Source organism: Hyperoodon ampullatus (assembly GCF_949752795.1).
Source record: "Hyperoodon ampullatus genome assembly, chromosome: 19".
NCBI classification, from domain to species: Eukaryota; Metazoa; Chordata; class Mammalia; order Artiodactyla; family Ziphiidae; genus Hyperoodon; species Hyperoodon ampullatus.
Window position 1 is genome coordinate 25,572,700 of NC_136932.1, and position 21,983 is coordinate 25,594,682.

A 21,983-nucleotide genomic window follows, 5' to 3' on the forward strand; every position below is an offset into this window, starting at 1 on the left:
AGCTCCAGAAACTACTAGCAGGAGCACCCTGGAAACTCTGCAGATGCCTGAAGATCACATATGTATCTGTTCTTATTGATTCTGGGGGAACGTTTTGAGATCCTCTTTGTCACTGATTAGCAAAACGTGATCCGATTATGATTAGAGTTAAGGTATTTTAAACCACCACACATGAGACTCAGTTGCTAGATTATATATGGAAAGAGCAAGCAAGCATTCTTCTGTTTACTGTTGTTGAAATTGGATTTTCCAAAAGCCTCCAGTGTCTTTGAAGACTTCAGCTAATTCAGGATATTCTTCGGATGGGAAAAAAATAGTTCATTGGAGACCCTCAGATAAATTGTAGCTGTTTGTTGATTTGATCTGGCCTGCCACTGTTACTATAGAAACCTGAGTACTTTCAGATGACCTTTTGGACACAGAACAGAAAATCTAAGTGCCCTGATACGGATTCTCCTTTTTTCCCCCCTAACTGGCTTACATAATTACTTTCTGAACTGTGTGATGTTAAGAGGAGGAAAAATCTATAAAATGTACATTAGTTAAAAGAGATTTTATTTTAATCTTTGTGCTTCGGTTCTGTCTTAGGAGCGAAATCTTAAACTAAAATGGGACAAGGCTTGGTGTTGGAAACCATTTTCACCCCTCCATTAGATCATTGTAATGGGGTTAGCCCTGCCCCTCAGCAGGGCAAACTCCAAGGAAGCCCCTGAAAGCAACTGCACAGAATTTTTTATTAGTCTGTGAGGGAGGCTGAATGCATTTATATTACAGCAGGGCAACATGTTTTCAGTATAATTTATCTTATGGAAGTGATTTTGTTGGGAAACCAAAAGAAGACAGTACACCCTGGTCGTCTGTTCCATCCTCATGAATTCCTGAAATGACAGAAAAGCTTTGTATTTGTAGCCGTGGAGGTGGCCTTGTGGCTGGGGGTTGCTGGTTGAAGAAAAAGGGCAAACCTAGTACCGGTAAGTGTCAGCAGCAGTTGTCACGTGTCCCCAGGCTGACAGGGATGGGAAGGAGGGAAGAGAGAGCCAGTGTCCACCGACATGACGTAGACATGATGCACGTCTTTATCGTGCAGTCTCGAGCACCTGAGGAGCGCAAGGCCCCTGGAAAAGAAAAGCTAGAATAAGGATAACAGCACACTCGATGGTGTTTGCTGTCTTCCTCAAGGAACACAGCCTACAGAGAATTAGGGTTGTGGATCCCTAGAGAGCTGATTCCAGGGTCTCTGAAGGCAGAGGTGACACCCTGGTGCTCTGGACGCTGGCAGCTCCACGTCTCCTCCGTGGGCCAGCAGCATCTGGGGCTTTAATATTAAACACGGAAACGTCCGGGATCCAGGCGGCTGCTGGGGGTGAAGAGCACAGTCCTGGGTCAGGCCGTCCGGCTTCAAAACTGCAGAATCTCGGACCCCGTCCTAGACTTGTACTGGGTCAGAATCTGCATTTTAACCACGTCCCCATGTGATTCCTGTGCCCATCACAGCTCCCGGTGGAGAAGACGTGACCTGTTGACTAGCAAGAAACAAGCTCAGATTCCAGGGTGTTTGTAGTGAGGGCAGACTCCATCACCCCAGTGTCCATAGCAAGCAGCGTGGGGTCACAGCCAACCACGTGTCCACTTCTTGGTTTTAATATCTCATTTTATTTTATTTTATTTTTCAATTTTATGGAAGTATAGTTGATTTTCAATGTGTTAATTTCTGCTGTACAGCAAAGTGATTCAGTTATATATGTATATATATAAGTATATGTATGACCTTTCTGTTTATCCCACCTGTCCACTTTTAAATGGTTGGGGAAAAAAATCAAAGAAGAGTAATATTTGCGATACTTGAAAACTAGGTGAAATTCAAATTTCAGGGTCCATAGAGTGTTAGCGACACAACCATGTCCATTCATTCCCTTGCTGGCTGTAGCTGCTTTCAGGCTACGACAGCAGAGTTGAGTCATGTGACAGAGACTAAGACCCATGAAGCCTAATAAAATACATGTTGTCTGGTCCTTTCCAGAAAAAGTTTACTGGCCCCTGGAAAGATGGAATAACGGAATATCAGAGCTGGGAGGGGTGTTAAAATCATCTTTGTCGATGGGAAAACCAAAGCACAGAGGAAGTTAGTTGAGCTCGTGAGTAGCAGGACCCAGCTCCCGTCTAGCATAAGGCTTCTCTCCCCTGTCCTGATCCTGTTCCCCCCGCACCCATGACACCCTCCCCCAGGTGTACGCCATGTTCTTTCACGCATCTCAGAACCTGCTGTGTTCCCTTGGAAAGACCCTCCCTCCTCTGCTTCCCTGCCTCAGGCTCATCGGATCCTACCCCAGCCTTTACATAATCCTCCAGCCTTTTAAACTGGCCCAACGTTTCCTTGTGCAAACTGAAGGCCGCTCCCTTGCTGGACACACCTGTGAGATGTGTCGCCTTCATGCATCCAGAGTAAGAACCTTGGGTCCTGCTCTGAATGCTTTGAAATCTAAACGTCAGGCCCGCGAGGAATCCACCCTTCCCTGGCTTTTGTCGACATCGCAGGGAGGCCGTCTGAGCTCAGGTGTGTGTCTGGGAAGAGGAGGGAAGCCGTCCAGGGCCGAGACCACTCTGCAGCCCACAGTCTCCCTCTGCTTACACCCCAAGTCCCTCGAGCACTGGGGCAGACCCACACATGCGATGAATATGGTCACCCTTGGAGATGGACCAGCTCCTTTCCCACCCTGCTGGTGGGCTCCAGAAATGGGTAATTCTGGGGATTTCCAGCTGGTGAATCCTGCCTCTACTCGGGGAGAGAGAGCTAAGACATGAACCTTGTTGCTAAGGACGTTGCTGAGTAGTAACGGGATGTGAAAGCTTTTACCGTGTCTCCACTCTGGGGGTAACAGTCCTGACCCTTATCCCACACCCGGCAGCTAACCTAGATGAGCAGGTGCTGCCTCAGGCCACAGGTCAGTTCTCGGTCCAGCTCTTGAGATGCTGATGCAGCCTCACCACTGAAAAGGTGGTGACTGGCTTGGTGCCACGTGGCAGGCACGAGGCCTGGGGACATGGAGGCTTCAGAGGGCTCACCACGGCGGCTCCCAAAATGAGGCCCAGGAGCCTGTGGCCGGGCTGCTCTCGGGAGTTTTGTTTTGGTTTTGCTGATGGTTTTGTTTCCATGGATGCGGGTCGCCTTGCCGTTCAAGACCTTGGCCTTGATTGTTCCTCTTCCCTGGCATGAAACCGACAGACAGGTGGGGTCCCGGAGCGTCCTCACTCAGGAGCTGAGCGAATTCAGCACTGCTGTGTCTTCAGCGCTTCATTGAAAACCAGGTGGTTAACGTTTAGGCTCATTGCAGCCGACAGTCACCTTGTCCACTTTGACCAGGGGCTTTGCTTCCTCCCCGCCCACCCCGACATCCAGGCGTGCGGTCCAGGAAGGCTCCCTTGGGGCTCCTGCAGACTGGCTGGCTGATTCACTGCATAAGCCTTTCCTTTTATTTTTTTTTAAAGGAGATTTGGGTTGGTTTGTTACAGCCAAGCTTGAAACAACTTAGAGTTCTTTCTGGGTCCATTTAAATCTAAGAATAACTGCCTGGTGGCGGCTGGAAGGCTGCAGGCTGCACGGCACTTGCACAGAAGTGTCCCTGCTGGGGGATTTTTGTCTGCTGTCACAGATGGAAGTTGGAGGTGTGACCCCCTAAAGCTGTGTCACGGATGTCCCAAGGCATCTCAGCCAATCTGGAGACCTCGCTACCTCGAGGTATTCAGGCAGAGATTGGGCAACTCTAACAGAAGCTACAGGAGAGAAAGGCAAGCTTAAACTTCATCCGCAGCTCTTTGCAACACCAGGATTCCAGTGAGGATGTTTTTGTTTCTCTTGTTAGTTCCTTTTCATCTTGATGTGGATTAAGATCTCTAGCCTAAAATAGAGCTTTGGGGATTGGAATAAAATGCCCTATTTAGAGAATAATTATAAATAGATTTGTGATTACAGATTTAAAGGGCCATAATTATAAGATGTAATAGAAGCTCATCGATCCAGACCTGTCGAAAACAGATGTGAAATCCACAAGCTGCCCAGTGTCCTGTCTTTGTGCACAAAGCCTTCCGAGCACAAAATATCATCCACTTGTGTCTGGTCTCCTCTCTGCTCAGGATCAGGGCTGTCGTGACCCTTTCAGGCTGCGGAATTTGGGTTCAGAAAATTAGCCTCCCTCACATTTTCTCCCAGCAGCTGACCCACACCCCAAGTTCCCAGCAGAACTTGGAGAATGAATCCCATGACTGCTTGTGTAGAATTCTCTGTTAAGATGGTCTCAGCTTGCTTTTCTCACATTAGTACTTGAGAAAAGTAAAGTTTTCCAGTCATGACGGGTTATTTTAGAAGCTGAAAGGTGAACGGATGGCCGCCTGAGGAGTCAAACCTGGTGCATACCTGGCATTTGGTCAACCAGAACTTGGCTAACGAGTTATTCAGCACTTTTACATTTCACCAGTAACCTTGGGCCTTCTGAATCATCAAGGAAAAGTACATGTTGTTACACATAGTTTTATTGGCAAGTGGGTTTGGTTTTATTCTCATTTATGGAGTAACAGCGATCTGTGTATAAAGCGACCTGGTAACTGGCTGTTAGCACCGCAGACACTCGACTAACCAGCACCCCTGTGTCCCATCACCCCATCCCACGGATTGGCCGAAAGCAAAGGAAACACGTGAATATTGTGGAGCTGTTGCCATGATGCCGTGTCTGGCCGCACAGATGCCACGAGGAAGAAGAGAGAAGGGTCACGGCCCCTGTGGTTTGACACGGCTCGTTGGGGAAGGGTTAGTTCCCGGCCCTGCAGGGGCCACGGCAGACCTGCAGCCGCGAGCGCCGAGCGCGACCCACCTTCCTTCCCACCATCTCTCCCCTGCTCTTTGTCTGCGTTGGCAGTGGGGCCTGCAGTGCACGGCACTCACTTTGCCGTCCTCCTGTGTAGCTAGCACTTGCCCTTGCCCTGCCCTCTCCTGCCTTTCCCAGGGTGTCACATTCGCCTCTTAGAGGTAGTGCTTCCGCCGCCCTGTCCTCTCCCGCCTTCCCTCCCACAAAAACGTTTGCCCGGTTTCTGTGGCCCCCCGCCTGAGCCCCCAGCCGTGCTCCCCTCTCTTAAGGATGCACTGTGTGTCCTGGTAGCTAGAAACTCGTGCCCACTGTGTCCTGTCCAAACGACCACGGCGCCCCAGCAAGGAAAACGCTTGTGTGTCGACCACCCAGAGGATATTCCAGTCCTCCCCCATCTTCAGATTAGGTGCCTTTAAAGTTTTGCCAGGGAAATAGTGAAATCTCCTATGAGTGATTCATGAGAAATTCAAGCCAATTTGGAAAGCAGCACATGAACAGAAAGAGTGCATCTGTAAACTGACAACACATTTTCCTTTCTTTCTGGTAATACATATTTCTAATCACATATCAAGACCCATTTCCAATCTGTTTAGGCATACACCTACATTAGCATGCAGTCAATGCAACGTACTTGCACTACATGTGTGTGCTGATCTGCAAGATTAGTGTAAATATGTCATGGGCTGAAATCATCAAATTGTTGTGATGTTCCGCATGCCTGGCTTCATACTCCTACCTCTATTTCGTTTTTTTCTCATTTCTTCCCAACTCATTTAGTTGTTGTAACCTAATCAACCATTCTGTCCCCAAAGGATCCAATGGAATTTTGCAACTTGCATGTAAATTATTTTAAAAATCTGCTCTATTGTCATTTCTGACAACACCACTGTCTTTTGGGGAGCTGGTTTGGGCCACATACCAGCTGTGTTCTCAGAGTATTGCTTTTGTTAATAATTTAAATTAGCCTGAGATTGTTACAGCATATTCATATTGGAAGCGAGTGGAAAATTTAAACACTCGGGCACAAAATTTGCAAGAAGAAATCCCACCCCTACCCTAAGCTAGAATCAACATGAATAGTCTTTCAAAAACACTGTACTAAAGAAAACATCTAATAAATCATGTTTCTGAAGTTTCTCATCTGCAGAACTTGTACCTGACACTACAAGCGTGTCTCCTGAAGGGGCCGCAAGAGATTAGTGACCCAGGTGACTGGAAATGGGGAGGAAAACAATATTCTTTGAGGTTTCACAAGTCTTTGCAGAGTGTGGTAGCTGTCATGTCGCTGCCCTCCTGTTGTGTGTGCTTTAAAACCTCGTCACACGATGTGGCACGTCTGCTTTCGAGGATCATCTCCAGAGGTCGGCCCCTCCTGGACATGCTGAGCCGCTGGGCGATGTCGCCCCGGCCCCCCGCCCCCCGAGTGAAGACACCCTGCGTCCTCAGAGTAGGCAGGCACCTCTGGGTCATCCCGGGCGCGGAGTTACCTCCCGCTTCCAGACAGACAGACCGCCTGCCGTCTGACACCTGTCATTTCAAATGAGGGCCCCTCTCCCTCCTCTGATGAGCTGGACTCACACTTGGTCCTCAGATCCTCATCGTGGCCCAGAGGCCTTCTGAGTGCTGTGACGTGCCTGCGCAATGTGGTTCTGTCTCTGTTAATATACTGGAAACTTCGTTATTCCACGGAGAGATAAAACACCTACTACGGGGCTGTGTTTCCCAACGGACAGGAAAAGCTGGTGCAAAACTCAGATGTTTTGGCTGGAAAGGGAAATAGAAAGGAGAAGAAAGGACTAGAGTGAGGGCTTCACCTCCCTGGGCCCCTGCTGGCCAGTGACCGTGGCCCCTCCAGCTCCAGGGAGGGGCATCCCCTCCAGAAGGACTGTCCTCCCCCGCCGGCCGGCAGTACTGCTCTCACCCGAACTTCTGAAGCCCCAGGCTGCCCGGGTTCAAACCCAGCCCCACCAGCCCAAGCCATGTGGCCATCCTAGTCCCCTCAGTGTGTCCAGGTCTAAAATGGGGACGATTCAAGTACCACCTCCTAGGGTCAGGCAGAGGCTTAAACGGGTAAGTGTCACAAGTGCTCAGAACAAGGCGCACCAAGATGTGTCTGCTGCCACCGTTGTTCTCGGCATCCTCCCTGCGTCCCGCCCCGGGCTCAGGGCTCAGGGCTCCAGCCCTAGTGGACGTGCCCGTGTGCATCGCTGTTTCCTGAGAAGCTGTCACAGAGTTAAAGGAACCTTCCTTTGTTGGGCTTTCTCAGCGGCTCGTGGGCCCGAGTCGGGGCCCCGGGTGCATCCGGCACACGGAGCCCTTCCCGGGGGAGCGGTTTCGGCCCCCGCCTGCAGCTAAGCAGGGAGACCCTCCTGCCCGGAGGTCACCTAAAACCAGGGGCAGGAGGTGCCGGCCGCAAAGCCTCTTTGCCAGCTCGCTTTGTGCTGGGTGTGTGTTTTATGTTTCCTGCACCTTTTGTTATGGGGTCTTAGGACAAGAAACCCAGATGACTCTACCTGAGAAGGGAAATGTCACCTGGATGTGGGGAGGTCACCCTGACCTGGCGGTGGCAGTGGGGTCCCGTCACTCGTTCACATCTCTTTGCATGGCAGCACCCTCGCTGGCTCGTGAGCCAATCTTTTCCTTGTGGCTTTTTCTGAAAGTGTAGACCTGTCGGTAGTCAGTCCACGGCTGGAACCCGGGACCAGTGCTCTCGGTTGACGTCTGGAGAGGAGCGTGTGGCCAGTGGCCCCGGAGAGGGGGCGGGTGTAGGGGGGCGACCCAGCTGCGATCTTGATCCTCACCGGGCCTGGTCCTTTTTCGAGCCACATTTCCCCGGGTCCCAGCAGCCTGTGGGGACCCCTGGGGTCACAGTAACTGAATTCACTTACATTTTACTTCCCCGGCCTGTTGACACAAGACTCCCGTCTGCTTCCGGGGCAGAGACAGCCTCTCTCCTGAAGCTCGTCCTCAAGGGCCTCCTCCGGGCCTGGAAACGAGACCCTCAGAGCAGACGCCCTGGCCTCTTGGCCGCGTGTCCTGAGGGTGGCTGGGAGCTCCCAGTCGTTGGGGAGGGGGCCTCCTCGTCCCCTCGCATCCTCTCTGCTCCTCTCCGCCGCGGCCTCAGGGTGGAACCCTTCTGGTACTGCAGCTCGGCAGCAGCTCCTGAGTAAGCGGGGTGGGGGTCCCTACACAGGAGGAGGTGGGGAATTTGAGTCCGCTTTACAGATGAAGGAACCGAGGCCCCGGAGAGGTCAGCAGTGCCGGAGCTGGTCCTTCCCATCCATGTCGCCCCCCCCGGGTCCCCTGTCAGCTGATTACCATGTGGGGCGGTGGCGTGAGGGGACAGCCCAGAACAGCGCAGCTGCCGCCAGTCTTGGAAGCAGGTGTCCCATTGAGCTATAATTAGGTCCCTCCTTTTCAAAGACTGGTGCAGTTTAAAAACGCTCAGCGAAGACAGGATGAAATCAACGATTATGGAAATGTTGTGCTAAATTTAATGGCAGTCGGTCCCGCTTTCAAAATGCTTGCTGCTGTCAGTTAGAGGCGTCTTAGAAAAAATTTAAATTGAGTAATTGAGCAAACGTATTCAGCGTTTTAGGGAGAGGATCATATTTTTTTCTGTCTTTACCTCCACGGGGATCAAGTTTCCAACCTCTTTTGCCAGGTGCCCGGTCCTTCCCACCTTGCCTGCAGCAACTGAACAGCAATGAAATGTCTGGAACTTTCCCCAAGGATCTGGGCTTTATCGCCAGTTACGGTTAGGGTTTTTGTTGCTGTTTGTTTTTCGGGAGCTGACACTCTGTGATCGCTTAACGCCAGTTGACTTTCCCCAGGGGTGGCCATTTCACGGAATTCTGCCCTCCTGTGTCTCTCCTCATTTCTTTATTTCCCAGGTTATTCTGTGCTTCTGCCTGTAAGATAGACACAGCGGGTCTCAGGGGACCACACCAGCCAGCCCCCTCGACCCTCGCGGCCTCCCTGTCACCACGTTTTGCATCTGTGGTTTGCAGAGTCTGGGCCCAGTCAGAGGTTTGGCAAGAGATTCAGGACACAGAGACATCTAAAAGTGGTTGGTTTTTGTTGTTTTCTAGAAATCACGTACATGGCGATTCTGAAACATACTCGGGCATCGGCACACATTCCATAGGCACCACGCAAAGGCCTGGTTCTCACATGAGAGATCTGAGTCATCCTCTATAAAGGTAGAGCTGGGAAGGTAGAATTTGCAGCTTATTTGTGCCATTTTGCAGCATTTAAGGGAACTTTACCTCTGTGGGCCAGACTAGTAAACTTGGGCGTATTTCTGCTAAGAGTCTAGTCAAAATGCAATCGATCCAGAAAATAATTACCACAAGAGGGCAGTAAAGATTTGCAAATAAAAGAGTCCACAAAAACCTGCACCCAGAAGATAGCAGTGAACTTTACTGCACCTCTTTATTTTTTGATGGGCATGAAGATGAGGTTCTCGCTTTGGGCTCCCAGCTGTTCCGCGATTTTAGGGAATCATCATGGTCCTGCAAGCCGGGGAGGCCCAGGGTTCCTTGAGGTCCCAGTTGTTCCTGCAGTCTGCTCTTGCCGAGTCCAGCCCACTTCATATCTACTCTGCTTTCTTAGCGCAGAGAAGGCTCCCCCACTTCTAAGCAATATTGCCGGCAGTCTGGAAAATCATTTACTTTGATGGCATCATGAGTTCATTCGGCTCTGACCCTGCCCCAGCCGACTTACAAAGCCAGCACCCTGTTGATCCCAGAGGGGGGCGTTTTTAGCAGGAGAAGGATACAGGTTTCAAAAAATGACTAAGTGCCCCAGATCCTTTACCAGGAATGTGCTGCGGTGTGAGCACTCCCGTTAGGGTTTCTTCTAAGGTTGGCGTTAGATGGGTGTGTGCCCTCAGCTCCCTGGTCAGAGAAAGATGGTCTTTTTCCAGATGGAACAACTTAGAAAGGATAAAGTTTTTGGTTCCAGCTCCTCACATAAGCCTGGATCCTCAGCCACTGGGGAGAACTAAGGTTGGCAGCCTTTCCAGGACCTTTGTAGCAGGTGAGACCAGTCGTACTATTACAACCTGATGGTCGTGGATGAGCCTGCCTGAGGTGTGTGTCAGCAATCAACGGACAAATCTGGGAGATGGTGGGGAAACTAGGTTGCCTGCAGAAAAACAGCACAGCCGGACTCTAGAGAGAGATGTGTAACACTCGGTTCCAGATGAACCAGACGCTTTGTATTTTCCACGGTGGGCAGAGTGCTGATGTGTGACCGGTCCAGCGTGTCTCCCGGGAGTGTGGCTCGGTTGCCATGACAACAGAGGCCTGCCGGCTGCCTGCAAGTCCAGCAGCAGCAACAGCCTAAGTGGATGTGTCCGTTAAAATACTTCTCATTCAGAAAATGACTTAATGTGGTTTCCCCAGAAATTTTTGCTCCACCGAACAAGTACTCCACTCACTACGCTGTTTGGCTGCAAAACAGCTTTTTCCCGTGCTGGTCGTGGAAGAGGCTGAGTAGTAATTTAATTCAAGTGCATTTGAGGTTCTTAATTGTTGCCGTTCTGCTGGCTTAGCAAGGAGAGAGACATTGTGTTTAAATCTAACTGCAAATGAGGATGAACGATTTGGGAACCTGCGTGACTGAGGGCAAGAGTAGGCAAACTGCAGCCCACAGGCCAGATTCTGGCTGCTGCCTGTTTTTGTAAATAAGGTTTTATTGGAACACAGCCATGCTCGTTCACCCGTTCATTCACGTAGCTCTCACGCTGCAACGGCAGAGCTGAGTAGCTACGACGGAAACAGCATTTGGCTTGCAAAGAAAATACTTACTCTCTGTCCCTTTATGGAAAACGTTTGCCCACCATAGATATAGGAGGATGAGCACTGAATTCAAAGATCAGAGTTCTGGATTCAGAAGCCAGGGAGGAAAATTGATTTAGACACGTCCACTAGGCCCCCTGGGCCTCAGCCTCCTCATCTGCAACACGGTTGGCCTTGATTAGCTTATTTCCAACTTCCTTTCAAATACTAAAATCTCCCTCAGTCTTAACACCGGGGAATGACCCTCTGCGGGCTGACCCAGGGCCCTGTTTTAAGGGCTGACGGAGAGGAGGGTAGCATTCTTCTCTCCCCACGCCCGGTGCAGGCATGACCCAGCTCCGTGGCCCTACGGAGCAGAGGTAGCTTTCTGGACAGGAGCATCTTCAACTGGACCATAGGCAGGTCTGACCTTTTCAAGGACTTTCTGTGGCTACAGGGCTCTAGTTCTGAGGCCCCTGCCCGCAGCTGAATGGCACACACCTGTGATTTGCTATCTCCCCGTGATTCCCACATCCAGGAGAGAACTCCCGTGGGCAGGTGTCCACACAGGTGTGCAGGAGGACACAGGTTGCAGGGAGGCCGCAGTTGCAGTTTGGACTGTACTGCCGTGACGAGGAGGTGGGGTGACTTGGGGAGTCGCTTACCTAAGAACCACTGTTAAACTCTCTGAACCAATTAACTTCTCTCCCAAGACTGCTCTCCGTGTTACCTGGAGGTGAAGATGTGCTTCCATCTTGGCGGCTGATATAAAGCACATAGACCAAGCCAAATCTGAAAAGGAAGTGCTATCTATTAGGGATTCCAACCACGGAATTAGACACGGGACCTAAAAGAAACCAAGATCCTGCCTTCAGGGATGAGTCTGCCCTGAGGCTTTGGGTTTCCCCCCCTTTCTCTCTGACTTTCCATGGCCAGATTTGAGTGTCCGGCCTTGTGTACCAGCCTTTGCAATACCAGGACCCCTTGACCTGGCAATTCCACAGCAGGAACTTATCCTGGGGAGATCGGGGTTGTGCACAGAGATTTGGATTACAAAATTGTTCATCTGCACGTTGATGACAGTGAAAATTGGAAACAACCTAGGTGTCCAGCAGTAGGGGAGTTGTTAGATCAAGTGCAGGAGAGCCACACAGTGATGCGGGGGGCATCATACAGCCCCTAAAGCCACGCGGTAGAAGAGTGCCTGGAGCTTAAAAAGATCACATGATACACAGGGGAAAGACAGGTTACAAACAATAGAATTGTGTGCAGGTCAAATAAGAAAACATGAGGAGAGAGGATCAGAAGCGTATCTCACAAAATGTTCACAGTGATTATCTCGTGATAAAATAATGGATATTTTAAATTGTCTTTTTTTTCAACTTATCCATGCCTATTAAATTTTCTAAACTGAACACATACTACTTTTATAACAAGAAGTAGCATTCTTATAGAAATTATTTAAGAGCAATAACTCTGCCTTTTATAAAGTTTTATATTAGAAGGAATTGCCTTCCCCAATCCTTCCATTCAGTCTAGAAGTATTTGAGGATCATCCCACCCTGGGCTCTCTCCTGGGCACTGGAGACACATCAGTGAACAGAACAGATGAGGTTCCCGCCCTCCGTCTGACAAAGGGAGAAAGAAATATATAAATAGGTAGTGAGAAGAGCTTGAGGGACGACATGGTGCCATGTTGAAGCCTTGAGGTTAAAGCATCACCTGAGCAGAGGTGGGAAAATGCCCTGCCCGTGTGGGCAGAGAAGGAGAAAGTGCAGAGACCCTCGGGCAGCAAGCATGCCTGGCATGTTCCAGAAGATGAAAAATTATTTAGCCAGAGAACAGCAGGCGTTTTATTTACTCTGTGCTACCCAGGAGGCTATAATGCCCATTAAGTAGCATCATCTTAACCCATTGCCCACTTACTGAGTCGAGGTAATAGCTGTGACTTGTGGCTTATGAGAAATACACAGGACATACTCCATAAACAGTGTCATGGAAAACGCTTTCCTTTGCGGTTATCTTCTCCTGAAACTACTTGATTTCTCTTTTAAAAGAAAAAAATATATATGTTATTAAAGTATAGTTGATTTACAATGTTATGTTAATTACTGCTGTACAGCAAAGTGATTCAGTTATACATATGTATGTTCTTTTTTTATATTCTTTTCCATGTGGTTTATCATAGGATATTGCATATAGTTCCCTGTGCTTATACAGTAGGACCTCTTGTTTATCCATCCTGTATACACTAGTTTGCACCTGCGAACCCCAAACTCCCAATCCCTCCCTCCCCCACCCCGTTCCCCTTCGGCAGCCACCAGTCTGTCCTCTGTGTCTGTGAGTCTGTTTCTGTTTCGTAGATAAGGTCATTTGTGTCCTAGTTTAGATTCCACACGTAAGTGATAGGTAATTAACGTTGCTCTGGTTGCAGGTGAACACGTCCCCTTAGAGGTAGGATGCTGTGCGGGGCCCGTGGTTATACATGGCCTGGCTCTTTCTGTTACCCACGCCCTGGTTGATGGAGCAGCACCAAAACACCATCAGTCTTACGTTGCCAAGGTTGTTCAGATGTACAGATACAGACACAGAACATTTTTATAGCAGAAAAAAAAATTGTAGAAGAAATTTACAAGTATTCTTCTGCACCTACACCTGGTCATTGTTGGCCTGTCTGCCTTTGGAATCTTAGAATAGGAAGAACCTTCTATCATCAGGTTCCTCTCTCTACACTTTACAAACATCTATGGTAAATATATCCATCAGAGCCATATTTTCTACTATGCTAGCAAATACTATGTGTGTTATCGAAAACACTTTTACCAAATAGGAACGACTAGAATGTAGTTAAACGTGGAAGCAAACTTCACAGGGTTCCCCGAAGGCTGTGTGATTGCAGGATAGACCCACTGGGGGCCTCCACAGTATTCCGACTCACTCTGTGTGATTTATAGAAACGCCACACTAGGAGTCCTTTAAATTGTGAACCCCTTCAATGACGGCAGACGGTTATGACTTCACAAGAATATATCTGTCGTATAAAATGAGACACATGTTGGCTATTAGTAAATTTTCCGATGGGGAAACAGTACTGCCTGTTCTCGAGTCCTGGTAATCCAGTTAGCACCATGATACCAGACTGGGCCTCATGCTGATATGCCATCTTTCAAGGAACCTAAGGATCCTGGGTTCTCAGTTGTTTAATCATAGCCAATAAACCATGCTGTGTTTCAGTCTAATTGAAAAAAAAGGGGGGGCATGCTAAAGCTTCAGCATTTAAAGTCACTATTACATTCTGCAACGCTATACATAGTTTCCATTTTTATTTCCTCTTTTAAAACTTTCTATGCCATTTTAATAAGTTGAGGTCTTTTCCTGCACCTAGTCCTAGCCCAGCCTCTTCGGGGGCTACATAAGATTCTTCAGAAATCAGGGTGAGCAGTTGCTGAGACCCGTTTCCTGTCCTGCCCACCAGGAGGGCACAGAAGCCCCCGGGGCATGCCTCGACCTCCCCACAGGTCCCGAGCCCCTGGGGAGTCTGTCTGCAGCCCCGACACATACCCACGGGGCACAGGGTTTCCGGTCCACGCACCAGGCAGCCTGCAGCTGCTCACAGAGGCCTTCGACCCGCCGTCAGGGAGCAGGTGTGTGCCAGGAGCCTGGGGTAGGCACCGACAGTGTCTCCCTCCCGGGGCAAAGGAAAGGAGACCAAGCTGAAGGGTGTGCTGTGAGGAGCTGCGGTGGTGGCTCTCAAAAAGGATTCCTCGTTTCATCTGCAGCATTGCCCAGGGATGTAGAGGTCTTATCACTCCCGTATTAAACGTGAGGGACCCAAGTCCCAGAGAGGCTGTGTAATCTGCCCAGGCTCACACAGCGAATATGGATAAGGCCAAGATGTGATCCAAGCTCTTTAGAATACAAGTCAGGGGCTCTTTCCAGAGCTGCCCTTGATTTATATGATAATCGAAGGTGTTTAGAGGTGAAAACAGTCTTGGGATCATTTAATCTGGGGGAGAAACATTTCGATTGTCTTAGATCAGCACATCTCAAGCTTTAAATGTGAACCACTTTAGGGTCTTGTTGAAAAAGCATGTTCTGATTTGGTAGATCTGGGTTGGGGTCGAGAGGCTGCATTTCTGACAAGCCGCCTGGTGATGCTGTTGTGGCCGGTCTGTGGACCACAGGACCTTTGCATTGCAAGTTCTTCAGAGGAGAGGCTACTTATTGATCTGGTTTCCTCAGCACCTAGCCCTCATGGTCTGAGGCATGACAGACACACAGATATTTGTAGAATACATGCTACCGTGTTCTGAAGTCACACACGAGGACCCGGGGGTTCTGAAGACCCACTGTGTGCTGAGCAGAGACTCTGTGCTTGGGCTCCACTAGGCCCTCTTGGGAAAATGGAGGTGACTAGGAAGAAAAATGAGAGGTGCCACACGTCGAGCCCTTGCTGGGTACCAGTTACCATGCCACATGTCCTGGCATCTGCTCCTCCCAAGAGCCCCGCGAGAGGAAGGCCAGCAGGATCATCCGACGGGAGGATGGACCAGAGGCTCCGAGGGGCTCAGGGGCTTGTGCCCGGCCACACGCTGTGTGTGCTGAGCTGGGACTCGGACTGCGAACTCTGGGCTGCTGCTCGCTAGAGAAATTAACACAGGACGTCAGGGCTGAGAGGCGTCCCACCTGCAGGGGTGGAGGACGGGGCCTTACTGCAGCTCCATGCCATCGGCTGCGGCTTGGAGCCTGGCCCTCCATCAACTTTCTTCACTCAGGATCTGAGCTTTCTCAGCATGGAGCATCGGCAGCCCTGGTGATGTTCTCTCTCCTCTGAATTTCAGCCTTCAGGAGGTATCCGGCTTTCCGGTCTCCGTGATTTGGATTCCCATCTGCTCACGGACCCCGCAGGGCATCAGACTGGGCTGGGTCGTGTTTATGTTGCTGTGAGCGAGAGATGTCAGCATGATTGTTCTGATGCCTCATGGGTTTGCCCACAGCTCTGCCGTGAGACCTCTATCCCTGGACATATACTGATTTTGTTTGCACTCCTGCTGGAGTCTGAGTTACGTTCCTGACACCTGGAGTTCTGTCAACAGTATGCAGGCCGGGAAGGGCAGGTCTCTCTGTCCTGTTCCGAGGCCGGCTGGACTCAGAAGGTCATTGCTGTTCTTCAGTCCAAGATCCCAGCGGGTCCTCTCATGGGAAGCGTGTCCCTGCAGAGAAGCTCTTCCAAGGGCCTGCTGGCCGGGCTGGCGTGGCCTCTGGGGAGGGCACCACGTGGTCATCCTCCCTGAAGGCAGGGACGCCCTCGCGACCCCTCCCTGTGGCTGCCCCAGCTTGACCAGTGACGGCGTGAGGGAAGGAATTGTGCCCAGGTATGAACGTCCAGATGCACAGCGTCAGGGCAGCTCTCGGAAGCGACCACCTGATAACTGCTGCCTTTCTGTGTTAACGTTTGTCATCTCCCCCACGAGCCCCAGCTGCAGGCTGACTGTACAGCTCGTGGTTCGGCCTCGTCCGATTCTGTCAGTCCCAGTGCTCCCCATGAATTTACGTGTCTGAGTGAGTGAATGAGATATTCAGTGAGTGTATAGTCACGGGCCCCACGACTGCTGGGCCTGAAGATACAGACATGAATAAGATGGTCCCTGTCTTCCAGGGCCTCACAGTCTAGTGAGGAAGACAGATCAGCAAATCCAAGAAGAAGGTACAAGTGTGTGTTGAGGTTCTCCCGGAAGCCAACTCTGCCACAGTGTTTTGAGAACAAGAATTCAACTGGGAACGGGGCTCAGCCCTGCTGGGGAAACGTGGCATGACATGACATCCGTGACAGCAGCTGTGGGCCAGTCCAGGCAAGCACAGGGGCGCAGAGTCAGAGGTTCAGGGCACGGGGACCGGTCACAGACCGTGTCGGCCCCAGGTTGGAGATCCCAGGATGGAGACACCAGGAAGACAGAAGGGTGCCGCTTGAGCTGGATTTGGGGACAAACCAGACAGCGAGGCCCCTGTGGGAAGGGCAACCAAAGATCCGAGGCCGGACAGACGGCCAGAGGGGTGGCGGTTAAGGTCCGAGGTAGGCCAGCCAGGGCTCCTCATCCACTAGGAGGGCTCGGCCTTTCTCTCCACCAGACGGGACGTCGGGGACCAGGACAGGATCCCCTGGAACAGGATCCCTGCAGGTAGCGGACGGAAGGTAGGGTGGAAGCGGGGAGACCAGCGAGTGGCGGGGGGGGGGGTGACCAGACTGGCCAGAGAGGTCGAGAAGGAGGCCCTGAGGAGAGGGCGGATTCTGGACGAGTCTGAAGGCGGATCTGGCATGACAGGTTCGCTGTCGAGTGAGACCTCAATCGCATAAAGACGCAGTAAATACCAATACTCGCCAGCTGCCCTGGGAGCTGTTAGGAGGAGACCAGGGTGCCACGGGGGAGAAGAGCAGGACCACGTGACAGGTGAGCTGGACCCTGGGGAGGGGGCACAGGCCGGGGTGGAGCCGCACGCAGACAGCTTGGGGGGACGGATGAGAAGGCGGGGGCCAGGCCGGTGCCCACGTCCCTCCTGGGGTCCTCTGCCCTCTGGCCCCCAGGCCTCACTGCCGCCCCCAGAGACGCGGCTCCCAAGAGATCCACCGGGGTCTCCTCCAGCCCCAGGTCAGGCCCACCCAGAATAATGAGATTCTGAGCTCGTGGGATTTTCTGCCGTTCGGAGAGCTGCTCTGAAAGCGCAGAGCTGCGGTGGCCGCAGGGCCTGGGCGGGGGGCATCCTGGGCGGGCTGAGGCCGAGGGGTCTGTGGGGCGAACTGCACTCGGGGGCAGGGCTGCTGCCTGAGGGCCCCAGGCCGCTTCTTCCTCCGGCCGCCTGGGGCTGGGGGCCTCCCCGCGCTGGGGGCCGACCGTGGCCACAGGCTCATGGCCTGCCTGGGAGTCAGGGTCTCTCGTGGCCAGTCCTCCCTCCCAGACCCTACACACTGATTTCAGAGCAGCATCCGGGCTTCAGAGGTCCCCGAGCACCTGACCACGGGGGTATCCTGTCCCTGGAATGAGACCAAGGCCGCGGCCCTGGTACAGGCGGCGGATGCGGGCTTGTGAGCCCCGCGTCAGGTTGGAGGCCTCGCTGCATCAGCCCGTGTCCCCTCTTGCACTGGAGTTGAAGCGCCAGAGGAGGGAGGGGCAGGGACGGTTGGGCAGGGCCACCGGGGGCACCTGCTCAGGGCCTCAGCTGTGCTCGGCGGCAGCAGGCATGTTCCTGCTGCCCCTCAGCTGTTCCAGCACCTCGAAGTGTGAGGCCACTGCATTTGGGCCTTTTCAGACGTCATCGTGAAGTTCCCGATGAAATTAAAGTCTCTGTACCTCTTTCTGATCCCTTTTTTCTTTGTAGCCATCGGAAGAACAGAATAGAGGAGCATAGTCGGTATTCCCATCTTGAACTTCCTGATTATCTATCTAAATTTAGGCACAAACTGGAAGGCTTATCAAGTTGGAATCATTCTTGGGCCGATGTTTGGAGGACAGGGCTGGAGCTCCTGCAGTTGACGGGAGGGTGAATGTAACCCACGTGGTTACGTCCTGGCTCCTTCTCACAAGTCTGTCTGAAAATTCCTTCCACCCTTTGTCAATGGGGAGGCCTGCTGAGGTCTCCTTCAGGTTTTATTTCTATAGAGCATCCGTGTTTCCAGTGGTCCCCAGGTTCACACGTCTTTCCTGCCACCTCGCACATGCGCTGTCACTACGGCCCTAGTACAACTGCCTTAAATACTTCCAGCCTTGAAGCAAAAGAGTGGGGCCATCTTTCCCCCATGTTTTAGTGCCTCTGCTTAGATGGGCTCACTCAGTTCATCCGAGCTGGCACTCAAGCCCCAGGGTTTGATCTCTCTACGAATGGGTTATTTTGATCAGAGAAAAGCGTCACCTAACAGCCCAGCATGTGATGAACACGATCGGGCTTCATTTCTTTCTTCCTTCTACCATAATGCTGAGTGCACAGCTCGTGCCGAGTGCAGGACCGGGCCTGGGGCTGCGGAGGCAGCTGACGGGCTCCTTCTGCAAACGCAGATCCTCCCCAGCAGAGCCGGCTGCAAGTAGCTCTCTCAGTAACTGTGGATGAGGGGCTCCTGCGCATGGGGAGGGTGGGTGATCCCTCGAGAGCCTCCTCTGCTGCTAAAGAAGTAATCCCACGTTTCCCCCCAAGGGCTGGGGCCACTCTGGTCATACACGAAAGCTCTCGAGAGCCTTCTCCACCTCCTGCCATCTTCTTGGGAGCCAGAGCTGCCCTTGCTCAGGTCTGCTGGTCCCCCTCATTAAGAACAGGGCCAGAGCAAGAGTCTTTGCCATTTGGCCCAGGGCTGCCTTTCCAGCTGCTGACCGGCAACTGGCCTCTCCCTGGCAGGTGGATTTCGGCCTGTGGGGAAGCCTGCACCTGCTCCAGGGCCTCCACAGGCTCCTCCACCGGCTCAGACGCCCCCGTGTGATCCCCTTGCCTTGCCTTCTCTGCACCTTTCGCCTCTGACCTGAGACTCTTAACTCCCCGTGAGAGTAACGAGGGGTGGTCTTTACACAGCATGAGTCTAGTGGAGATGAGAACTCCTTTGGGTAACTCACAGGTCACGACCCAGGATTCTTCAGATGCAAACAGCACTGTGGGCTTCGTGGGAAACCAGATGCTCTTACATGTCACCATTCTTCATGAGTCCAACTCTTTACCTTAAAAAAAATAAATAAATAAATAAATAAACCCTCTGTTCTTCTTACTGTGCCTTTTAAAGTTGCAATAAATCATCCCCATGGCCTGCCATTTAAGCGATTTTTCTCCAGAGGACACACTCTCCCTTTCTGCATGGGTTTCTGCAGATTAATCTTAAGTTGGAAAATCTGCAAATAAGGAAAGCATCAGTACACAGTTTATTTCTTTTATTACATTAACTGTCACAAAGCCCCGTTTTCCCCCAAGAAGTTAACCTTTCCATCCCTGCATGAGAATTAACCCTCCCTTGCCAGAGCCCTGTGACTTGATTCTCATTTAAAGACATAAAGAGTCGGCTTCCCTGGTGGCGCAGTGGTTTAAGAATCCGCCTGCCAATGCAGGGGACACGGGTTCGAGCCCTGGACCGGGAATATCCCACATGCTGCGGAGCAACTAAGCCCGTCAAGACAACTACTGAGCCTGCGCTCTAGAGCCCGCGAGCCACAACTACTGAGCCCGCGTGCCTAGAGCCCGTGCTCCACAACAAGAGAAACCACCGCAATGAGAAGCCTGTGCACCGCAGTGACGGGTAGCCCCTGCTCGCCGCAACTAGAGAAAGCCTGTGCACAGCAACGAAGACCCAAATGCAGCCCCAAAAATTAATTAATTAATTAATTAATTAATTAATTAATTAAAGAACAAAAAGACATAGAGAGTCGTCTTGTGATGAGTACGGGCAACTCTTTGCTCCTTTGAAAATGTTGCCCTTAGGGTGAGTATAGCCATGGAGGTAGGAAGAGATGCTTCCTCACCCTGGTTCCCTTTCTCACCCCATCCCATCCCCACACAGTATCCAGCTCAGCCACAGAGTTTTCTGTCACTTTTTTCCCTGGTAGAACGACTGAAGGTTTTCACGTGTGTGCTTGTTGTTTAGAAAGCCAAGCTCGGCCCTGCCGGCAACAAAGTCATCAGTCCTGAGGACAGGAGACAGCCTTCCAACAACCTCGACAGAGTGAAACTCACCGACTTCAACTTCCTCATGGTGCTGGGCAAGGGCAGCTTCGGGAAGGTAAGAGAACCGGGTCCACGACGGGGCCGGGCTTTGGCAGAGAACGTTGGGGTCAGTCCCGGTCTCCCCGAGGATTCCCGAGCAGCCCTTTAGATTCCCTGTGCTCTGCACACGTTTCTCAGCAGTTTCCCAGTTCCATTTCATTAAAAACAACTGTATCCAAAAAGCCACACGAGGCTCCCGGTGTGTCTCCATTTCTGGGTGCATGACGGAGTGGGTGCTCCAAGACGTTGGACGAGTAGCTTTCACAACTAAAAATTGAATGTTGACTCCTAGTAAGCAGACGTAATCATTAACAGATGCTGAACTGGGTTTCTTCAGTGGTCGGCCTGTGTACCTACGTTTGCTTCTCTGGTCCCATATCTCATGATAGATCCAGGAGCTGATTTTGATCCCGCCCCCTTTTTTCTGGACTTGGCTCCTGACTTGTGAGAAGTGTACAAAGGTCAGCCACGTCTCTGCTCTGAGGATGCTTCTGTGACACGTGCCGGACGCACGGCTCCTGCAGAGAATGTTGAGTGCCCCTTTCAGCGGCTGCCGTGGCGCCCTGGTGCGGCCACAGCCCACACGGAGCATAAACCCTGGCAGCGTAGAAACTAGGCAGCCTGAGGAATTTCATGCACAGCGACGTGCAGTATTTCAAGACCGGCACACGAGGTGGAGCTTTGTTAACATTGCCGAGTCCACACGCGCTGCCCGAGCGGCCCCCCGCCCCCATGCCAGCCGTGTGCCAGGAGGTTCAGGCTGCCCTCGGTGTGCCCGCAGGTGATGCTGGCGGACAGGAAGGGGACGGAGGAGCTGTATGCCATCAAGATCCTGAAGAAGGACGTGGTGATCCAGGACGACGACGTGGAGTGCACCATGGTGGAGAAGCGGGTGCTGGCCCTGTCGGACAAGCCCCCGTTCCTGACGCAGCTGCACTCCTGCTTCCAGACGGTGGTAAGGGCCCTTGGGAGCTGCCCCCAGCCACACAGCGTCCTCGGGGTCCGAGGACAAAGCGTGGGGACCTCTCAGCCCCACATCCTCCTCTGCCGAGCAGCCTGGGAACCACTAGTGGATTCGGGGCATCCCCCTCTGTGATGTGCCCTACTTAGAGACTTAGTGTTACTTCCATTTAGTTCCGTGAATGCTTAGAGCAAAGGTTTCCTTAACACACACCAGGCAATGTTAAGACTTAGAGAGACAAAACAGTAACTCACAGCCCTGGCTTGTTAAGACCCCCGATCCAGCTGTCAGAGCATCAGGAGACCCACTGTCATGACAGAGTATGTTCTTGAATGTGCACAGCAGGGGGCGCCGCCTGGCCTGTTTTGTATGGCCTGTGAGCTCTGCGAAAGGTTTAGACAAAGTACTGTTTTGTAACATGCGAGCATTAGATGAAATTCTGATTTCAAGGTCCACAAATAGTTTTCTTGGGACACAGCCCTGCCCCTTCACTTACCCAGCATCTGCCGCTTTCGTGCTGCAAAGGCAGAGCTGAGTGGTTACAAGACACACACAGAGCCTAAAATATTCACTGTCGGGCCCTTTACAGAAAACGTTTGCTGAGCCCTGCCATATAGGTTAACTAAAGAGAGGACAAAATAATTTCCAAAG

At 51.7% G+C, this 21,983-nt stretch overlaps 1 protein-coding gene across 2 annotated transcripts in view; it reads left to right on the forward strand.

Annotated features, from left to right (window-relative positions):
• PRKCA (protein kinase C alpha) overlaps positions 1–21,983 on the forward strand; it is a gene marked incomplete at both ends in the record, with an annotated part of 373,558 nt that overhangs the window by 311,718 nt on the left and 39,857 nt on the right. For both annotated transcript variants that reach the window (XM_079726327.1, XM_079726328.1), the window contains 2 exons: positions 20,253–20,387; positions 21,153–21,326. In XM_079726327.1, the coding sequence (XP_079582453.1) occupies positions 20,253–20,387; positions 21,153–21,326 (309 nt within the window). The remainder of the gene's footprint in view (positions 1–20,252; positions 20,388–21,152; positions 21,327–21,983) is intronic.